The sequence below is a fragment of the Rhea americana genome, unplaced genomic scaffold (genome assembly GCF_003343005.1).
Source record: "Rhea americana isolate MKP2758 unplaced genomic scaffold, rheAme1 scaffold_125, whole genome shotgun sequence".
In the NCBI taxonomy this organism is placed as follows: Eukaryota; Metazoa; Chordata; class Aves; order Rheiformes; family Rheidae; genus Rhea; species Rhea americana.
Window position 1 is genome coordinate 2,003,732 of NW_028185317.1, and position 9,766 is coordinate 2,013,497.

General features: G+C 37.3%; 1 protein-coding gene across 1 annotated transcript; it reads left to right on the top strand.

The window, feature by feature from the left end:
- The first annotated feature begins 7,068 nt into the window (after positions 1 to 7,068).
- TENT5D (terminal nucleotidyltransferase 5D) lies at positions 7,069 to 8,253 on the top strand. The gene has a single exon (XM_085325913.1). It carries the CDS (start codon positions 7,078 to 7,080, stop codon positions 8,251 to 8,253), a length of 1,176 nt encoding a protein of 391 aa, XP_085182039.1. The 5' UTR covers positions 7,069 to 7,077.
- The last annotated feature ends 1,513 nt before the right edge of the window (positions 8,254 to 9,766 follow it).

The following is a 9,766-nucleotide window of genomic DNA, read 5'->3' on the forward strand; positions in this document are numbered from 1 at the left end:
GTAAATCTGGCCCTGAGAAGGCTGCCGTGTGAATGGGTCCACATGCAGCTAGGAGCAAGTTTACTGCTTGTCATGATGGAAAAATTTGGCATCCAAAAAGAAACACTTTCCAGGATGACGTAACGTGGATTATGTATTAGTATTGATTGCCCAAAGCAAGCTCCTTATTTTGTCCCTCCTGAAAACTCAGATCATCTCTCCAGTATCCTGTAACATTTCAGTAGAAGTCCAGGCCGCTCAGGTTCTTTTCCAGCTCTGCGGTGCAGAGCATGGCTGCCCTTGTGCTGAACTGTTCTGCAAATTGAGTTCGTTTGGGAGAAGGGGCAATGCAGGCTGCTGTATGACTGTGTTGCTTTTCCTTGTGTCTAGCTGGAGGAAAGGTAGGATGCAGTTTTTTTGATAATGCCTCTGATGCTCTTCTGTTTGCTTGTTTTGTCCTTGAAAGCGATATTTTGTGGCACAGTCCAAGCAAACTGCTTTCTGCTTAAGCATATTTGCATGCCACACAACTTTATCTGACAGTAGAAGATCRTATGACCTTGAGTTATTATTTGTTATTTCAGGGTAACTAGATGGTAACTGTATTGAAAACTTATGGCAACTCATGCGTTATCTCATGATAACAGGATAAATAAACAGTCTCTTCACTGCATGCATTAACATTAATGGAGGAAAAAGCTCATGAAAACCACTGTTAAACGAGTTTAAATGTGACCCTATTTAGGATGCTGCGGATACTTTGCTTCTTCTACTTCTCTCATGCACATTTGCACTCCTTCCATATTTGATATTCTTGTCTTCAAAGCTGCAGCTCTGTCAGCTGCAGTCCTTAAGTCAGCGAGCATGCAAAATACTTTAAATGCCTGACTTAATAGAGAAATGTGTCTTTCAATTAGAATAAAACTTAAACAAGAAGCCACAGAAATCATTAGCAATGTGTATAACGTGTATGTTGCAGATCTAAGGGGAGAATGCAATAGTTACTTTGAGCATCTCTGGAGTAAACTCCAAATGCAAGACTACTAAAGTAGCTTAAAAGACATTTTAGTTCATCTGTAAAAAGTCCCCTAGCAACTGATTTCAGGTGCAGACAAAGGTAAAGACAACTGGAGCATTAAAGTATTCAATATAATTGTTGTAAAACAGACAAATCAGGAAGTAGATAAAAGCAAAGGGAAGAGAATGGAGCTAACACAGCTGCACAAAAACTATTTCAGATGTGTTCTGCTTGAGAATGCTAGCACATTATAAACCCTTTGAAAATACACTGAAGCAGCATTATAGAGTATATAAAAAGGGAATGTTAAACAGTTTATGTGTAAAATGTGAGCTAAATTTGATGAGAATGTCCTCTAGACTGCAAGTATCTGTTTCTATGAAAGTTGAGTGGAACATTAAAGATGTCATTAGCCTAGCAGGTTTTCTTGATTCAGATGTAAAGCTAGATCTGCTTTTATTTTTTTGGGTGAAGCTGGTGTATGGCAGAATGCTAAGAGTTGGTTAACTAAATCTTTTGTCATTGTAAAACCAAAATCACTTCCTGCAGTAAGAGTTTGGACCAAACTCTACTGAAGAAAATGAAAGCCTTTGATTTCAGGATATCAATAGCAAGAGTGTTTTTAGTGACCCCACATTTCCAAAACATTTTTCAACCACTTCACCAGCTGAAGCTGACCTTTGAAGGGCAAATTAGAACTTGAATAAGGGAAATACTCTTCTAGCCTTATAATAAGAATGGTATATCACAAAATATGACTAGATCTGATCCATCTTATTCTGTGCTTCTCTAGCCAGTATGTTTAAAGAAAAACACCCTGAAAAGTATTTTTCCTCATTCTTTTATCTGGCAGAGATTTTAAATCAGGCAGGATTCAGAGTCCYATATAACTGTATATTATAATTATAAATTCCATCAACAAAGAACTAGGAAAAAACACTAGGAGAGAGTTTTGGTAAATTACAAATACTGAGTAAGTGCAGAAAAAAACAACATTTCAATACATGCTTTCAAAGCCTATTTGTTCCTTTCGTTGTCATGCTGCTAGTGATTATGCATCCCTCCATTTGTCCACAGACTTCAAAATGGGAAAACGCTGAATGTAAAACATATGAAAAGACGTTAGATATCATATGGAAGAAATTACAAAACCTGAAATCTTTGACAGTGGGCAGCAGGCCAGACCTAAGGAAGGCTGGAGCAGGGGGGTGCAGATGGAATCTGCTCTCAAAGTCAGCCTCACATACACAGTTACCCTTAATAGCACAAAGTTGCTGCTGCTAGCAAAGGGGCAGTGAGACAGATCAACCTTCAGARAGTGTTCTCCATTGACTTGTCCCTTAATGTTACCAGTCTCCAAATTGACCTGACAGCTTGGTRGAGGACATGTACCCTGGTCCCTAGGTGTCCTCCAACATGTAGGAGTCTGACAGGGTTGTTCCCTCAACTCACGGTCTCTTCCCCATTAACCAAGCCAATCCATGCACCCATTCATATTTGACTTCATCTAGCTGCTATGGTTACTTGCAGTTTGTTGCTTTCCCTTTGTCACTTGTCTGCATAGCTTTGCACAGTGCTTTGATTAATTACAGCCCCAATATATCTGCTGATTTATTGTAACTGAGGCTTTCTTGCAGTAACAACTCCTGACACCAGTCTGAGCACCTCAGTAAATAAATTTGCCACTGCTTAAGAATAAGGTTCCTAATGCCTATCAAATTGCCCAGAAATTGTTCTTTTTGCCAACATGTTTAAGGCAAAGAAGAAGTCAAAGTTCATCTAGCAAAGTGCAGGTTATATACTGGATATATAACTGGAAGCAAATTAAAAAAAAAAAAGTTTATCTAGGTCTATCTAAAAATTAATTATGTTCTTGACAACTTCACTGGCTTTTTTCCTAGGACATTTTCTGTACTTGTCAAAGACAAAGTCATTATTTCAGCACAGAATTCTTAGGGTTGATCTCAAGACATTTCTTGGYCATTAACGTTGAGATTCTGAACTCACAAAGCATCACCTCATTCTCCAGGAATCACTTTGGAGGAATGAAACTTTGAGRTAGTACTCTTAGTGCAGTAGCAGAAGTTACCTGATTTGCCTTCAGTGCCCAAGAAATATTTAATCATGTTTCCTTTTCCTTCCATTTTTCTCAATCTTAATATATTGCAATGAAATCTGCGTTAACTGAAAACATGACAATAAAGGAAGCATTCCTAACTTTATTCAGGGCTACTTCATCTTTCACTTTCAGAAATATTTGAAGGGGTCCCTGGGCTAAAAAAGGTGATGGAATTGCAGCATTTCCTTCCTTTCTTTCTTCTGTTTTCTTTTATATCACAGCATTATTCTTKAAAGCCCTTTTAAGGTTTTGCAGTATCAGACAAAGCATATAACACAGAAGTACTGCTTCTACAACAATTGTGAYGATGCAGAAGGTTTCTAGTAAATCRTATGAGCCAGTCTGCCATAACCAGACATGCCAGTAACACAAATGACAAACCTGGTAGCAAAAAGTGTATACCAAGTGCTCTCCTCCCAACTTTCTCACTCCACCCATTGTTTTGCTACTTCCAAAATTCACAGTATCTTTCTGTAACAGCCATTTTTGATGAAACACATTATAAAAATGTACTGGGATGTCAGAAAGGCTATGAGGAGAGGATAGAAGCTTTTCATATTAGTAGTTTTTGGTAATAAAGGAATAAGCATGCAGTTATAGCTAGGTAGGCAGTCCTATGGATGTCCCTTTTGTATCAAATGCCATATCTTCTAAATATCTGCAGAAATGTGTGCATATGTGTGTATTTACAAATATGTGTGCCTATAAATACTTACAGATTTATGAGTATATGTGGAGYTACATACTACATAAACAAGCAATGCCAGGCACAACTCAGTTGTGCCAGAATTACAGGATTGAAAGACCTTCAAAATTCTATTCAGTGGCAATCAAAAAACAAACATTCTGTCCTGATTCTTCAGTGTTTTTAAGCATATGGTTAACTTCAAGCATATGGCAAGTTCCAGTCTCTGTAATGAGGCCAGAAAGGTGCTTGCAAYGACATATATTCTTGATTAGCTTACTTTGAATCTGAAACACTAGTAACTATGTGAAAAATGGCTTAGCACTATTTTCGAGCAATTTATCTGTTCACAAGTTACTTGCAGTTACTAAAAGGCAATATATGGCATCTGAAAGCAAGGGAARGAAAATACATGAGAACGTATATGTATAGTCAATACTGATTAAGGATCAGTATTATACACTTTACAGTAGTGTTACTACTCAAATGTGTTCATTATTCAGTATGATTTTACTTCATTTACTACTCTTGAGCTTTAGCTGAAAAAATGTACTTTATCCTGAGCAGAAGCATCTGTTGCTGCATCAGTGATTTGTGTGCCCTGTTGTCATACATCTGAGCGTTACTTCTWTTCTTTACCCAGCTAGTGAACCACTGAACTATTTCAGGGCATGTGTGAAAACCATGTGGGGGTCACACCTCCAGTCAGTTTTCTTCAGTCAATCCAAACTCCATCTTTGCGTCCAACCAAATGGGAGACACAGATTTCTTTAGGCAGAGATCTTGATTGCTTCCTCCTGAGAAAGAGGCATCTGGTCCGGCAAACTGTCTTACACACGTCCTTAATTTGAAGTGCAAAACATTTCTTTTAAATAGGACACCCATATACTTAAACGTAATTATATCTCCATTTTGTACTATGACTGGGATATTAATCCCTTTCTACAGAGCAGAGGCTGATTTTACAGCTGACTACTGGGTTATAGCTGAGTTTGAGAAAACAAACAAACAAACAACATAAAACGAAAATAAGATTTTACAAAAATTTTGCTTAGTAGTGGAATAGGAGTTCTTTTTTCTTTTACAGAATAAGATAGCTATGTTTTAAACACTTTGCATGTGTCACTGAACAATGATTTTTCTCTCCTAAGCCATCAGCAACTTAATATGTCAGCTTAATATATTATCCTTGCTGCAGTGAACTCCCACAAACCTAGAAGAGTTTTCATAGTTTTTGGTGGAAGACAGATTCCAAAGTTCAGTGCCATGATATAATTGCCATCCCGCTGGGGAARGTATTCAGGAATACTGTGATGCTTAGATTTATATTCCTTTTAGGTGCTCAGGTAGAGTGTTTCAACAGCAGTTGCAAAAATCCCTTTACTGTGTAATAGTTGACATGATTGTAAAATAAAATTATTTTCAGCTTAACTGAAGTCTCTCTGAACAGAGACCCAATAGAAATATTCTTTAAAACAAGCCTAGCTAATACATGCAATGTTACAGGAGAAAGCAAAATTATAATATTTGTGCAGAAAAATGAAATTCCTTCCAGTAATCAAAGTCATTTTCAGTATCTACACCTGCAACTACAAAGTCTCCAAACAGCTGTCTCCCATGTGTAGAGAGATATCAGTTAGTGACACTGGATAGTAAAGAAATGCTCARAACAACTGTATTAACTAAAGGCTTTTTACTCCCATGAGTGGTGAAGAAAGGTGTCCATAAATGCTCTTTCTTTCACCTGTTCCTCAGAGCGGCAAATGCTGCTTCAAACCCAGYATGCTGAGGCATGGCACCAAGTGCAGAGGTTAATTGAAAAGTTATCAGTAAGTTGCAATATCTACCTATGAGTTATGGTGTGATTTCTGGAGCAGTAATGAAAAATGGTGTGATAGCATTCAGCAGTAAAACTTTTTGCTTAACAGTTTGAGCAATAACTAGCCCAGGAGAACTGAGAAAGGGATACATCTTGAAATAGTACTCATGGATTTGGAGAAATTTTTATCCCTCTGAATAGAACAGTTCCAGTTCTGTAACATGGACATTAATGTCAGGAGACGGTAGTGTTAAGATGCACATATTTCAATACAACATTGGCATCTAGTGCTCACCTATGTTTTTCTTTTTCATAGCTCCTTAAATGCACTTCTTATTTACTTAATTACTGTAATCACTCCTAATTATGTAATTGTATGATTCTATTTAATTAAATTCATAATGTAAAATTAAAGCATTTAAATTCCCATTACAAAAAGAAATCATTAAAATAAAGTTTGTATATGTTCAGTTATGAACATTTGAAAACCACTATTGTGGCATTTGCAACATATTTTTCACATTATAAAATTTAAATGAATTATCCATGCCAAGGCCTAACTGCCTGCTGAATATGATCTGAAGATAAGATAACTTTAAACTGAGGCATTCTAAAGCTGAACTTTATCCCATACCTTTTACAGGAACTTCTTTATAGGCTATCTTGGGAGATTTTATTGTATCAGTGCAGACTGGAAGTGGGTTTTTTATCAGTTCTGCCAACTATAACTTCCAGCACTGGTATATTCCTGTGAGAGACTTAGTTAGCTAGAAGAAAAAGATTTTGTCTTGAGAAAGAATGTGGAAACAACTTAAGAATGATCATCTATCCAGTTCTTAAGCCATAAAACCCAATATTAAGGGATGCACACATACAGATGAGCCCTACAGGCTAAAGTACATTCCAAGCATATCACAAGATAAACAGTGAGTGTGTTGCATCATTCTTGATTTTTAAAAATAATTTCCTGGTCTTCCAGTAACTCTTAAGTATGTAAGTCACTGAAGATAGAGGCAGATTTCCAGACAGGATAGACAGAATTGAATTTGCTCATTTTGCTTATTTTGGCTCTTCACAGTGAAATTTACTTGGAGTTTCATTAAAACCACCAGGTATTTCATGTTATTAACCTTTGAGTAATTTTAAATGAAATCTGTATGGTTTACTACATTTACTTTGAGTCATGGATTATACAGTAACACAGTAGTTTCTCAGTAGGCTTAAAATCCAACTACATTAAAATTCAATTAAGAGCCTGTGACAAGTGCAGTGGTTGACTCAGAGAGTTAACTTGTGTTGTATTTCAGTGTAAAATGAACTGCTTTGTCACTGCACCGAGGAGGTAAGATATGTGTTTGTCATAACATAGTAAAATGTCAACTGCTCTTGTATTTGAGCAAATTCTAACATTTTCCTCTTAATTTTTGTTTCTCCTTAGTTAGCCAACTGACTTCACAATGACTGAGGGCTTAGACCACAGATTCAGTAGTCTCACCTGGGATCAGATTAAAATTCTGGATCAAGTATTAACTGAGGTAATACCCATTCATGGAAGAGGAAATTTTCCAACGCTGGAAGTAARACCAAAGGATATCATTCATATGGTAAAGGAACAGCTCATCAAAAAGCAAATCAATGTTCGAGATATCCGCCTGAACGGTTCAACAGCTAGTCACATCCTAGTAAAGCAGAATGGGACAAGTTATAAGGACCTAGACATCATTTTTGGTGTTGAACTTCCAAGTGAATTYGAATTCCAGATTGTTAAAGAGGCAGTCCTAAATTGCCTATTGGACTTTTTGCCAAAATGTGTTAATAAAGAAAAAATCACTGCTCAGACCATGAAAGATGCCTATGTACAGAAGATGGTCAAAGTCTCCACTGACCATGATCGCTGGAGTCTCATCTCACTGTCAAACAACAGTGGCAAGAATGTAGAATTAAAATTTGTTAATTCACTCAGACGGCAGTTTGAGTTTAGTGTTGACTCCTTCCAAATAATACTGGACTCCATATTAAGTGTTTACAGAGAACCAGACTGCAAACTGACAGAAGACTCTCACCCCACAGTTATTGCAGAGAGTATGTATGGAGACTTCAATGAAGCAATGGACCACTTAAAGTACAAACTTATTTCCACCAGGAACCCTGAGGAAATCAGAGGAGGCGGCCTTCTGAAGTATAGCAATCTCCTGGTTCGTGACTTTAAGCCAGCAGATGAGGCTGAAATTAAATCTTTAGAACGCTATATGTGCTCCAGGTTCTTCATTGATTTTCCAGATGTTGCTGAGCAGCAGAGGAAAATTGAGTCATACCTGCGCAACCACTTCATTGGGGAAGAAAAAAGCAAGTATGACTACTTGATGACTTTGCATGGAGTTGTAAATGAGAGCACAGTCTGTCTCATGGGACATGAACGAAGACAAACTCTGAATATGATTACAATTCTGGCTTTAAAAGTACTTGGAGAACAAAACATCATCCCAAATGCAGCCAATGTAACATGCTACTATCAGCCCGCTCCATATATCAGTGACAGAAACTTCAGCAATTACTACATTGCTCATGGACAACCACCTATCATCTACCAGCCATACGCATTTCACATACCAATGCAAAGTGGCATGGTTTAGCAACACAGTAGCGTCTTCAGCAGTTACACCTCTCTCTCTCTTCCCAGTTCTCTCCATAATAAAGGCCTCATTAAAACTCATTTTATCATCACTTTTGATTTCAGGACTTATTTTTCTGCAAGTTGCCAATGTTACTTGGTTGGTCAATGCTGAAATCAAAATTAAGCAGATCACAGAGTATGTGAGATCACTATCATTATTCCTGATGTATTTRTATCCCTAAATGTGTTTGGGCTGTACTTTTCTTTTGGACAAGAAGAGATGCATATAAATTATTCTGATTTTATAAGATGAAATGCACTAAGTTCTAGGTTCTAAAAAAATTCTTAAGCAGAATTTAAATAGTGAAAATGAAAAATTATGCCAATAAAATACCTCTCAGTAGAAACACCTGATTATAAAATGATAGTGTTCTGGATACATTGAACTGACATGATCATCCATCAGTTATATCAATTCATTTCCAGGAAAATTTATTTTCAGCACATTTTGAAAATATGCATTGGTTGACTGTCTCTTAGTAGACTGAGCTGTGCTCTGTAGGCTCTTCTCTGATCACTCTTCAGCTCCCATTAGAGACTTGAGGTCATGGACCTTGCTGGAGTATTACTCAGTGACGGTTAGTAGAAAACATCCCTCCCAAGAGCAGACTTTTCAGAGTATCCAAAATTTCCACTGCTTTGAGTGAGAGATTTGGCTGCTTAAGTCATGCGGTGTTGGACCCCAGGATCTGACTCACAGACCGTGAAAGTTCTGTGAGCTGTAGCTATTCGGATTAACCTGAAAATCTGATTGTCCTGAAAAACAAGGTAGTAGAATGACAAAGGTGAAAATTGAGCACATATAGAGGCTTTCTAGCTATTGTTAATTTGTACTTAATCAGAGATGTTTAAGTGCATAATAAATAGAGTCAGGAAAGAAAAAAATACACAACAAAGCCGAGGGATGCGTTATACTTCAGTGAATTAAAACAAATTCTTAGCAGTGGCATTTGAAAAAATGTTTTATACTAGTGATGTCCTGTATATGTTTAGATATCTGCACACATACACTAGTAGCAAGTGAAAATCTCTCTTATGAGCAGGAAGTCAAACATTAGTTACAAGCTTTTGTGTGTGTGTGTGCCTGTGTGTTTACCAAAGATAAGTTTTAAATGTGTCACATAAGTGCCTCTCTGTGCTGGTTGTCCCACAAAAGCTGTAGTGCAGCCTGCAATCATCATGCTAGACAGCTCTTGAATTAGAAAAGGGTAAGTGAAATATATGCCCTTGGTACTCCACCTGTGAGTTACAAAGAGTTTAGTTTGTACTGTTGAAATCAGAGATGTGCACTGTTTCCTTCAGTAAGTGCAGGTTTGAGACCGGTGGCGCTAAGGCTGAGCTSCCTGAAGCTCCTGTAGGTTAGGTGCCAAATACGGTGCGACAAAGCTAGAACAGCAGTGAAAAGACATTTAGAATGGACGAGGTCGTAAAATCAAAACAATCATCGGAAATGTGAGCAAAAGATTTTTCTT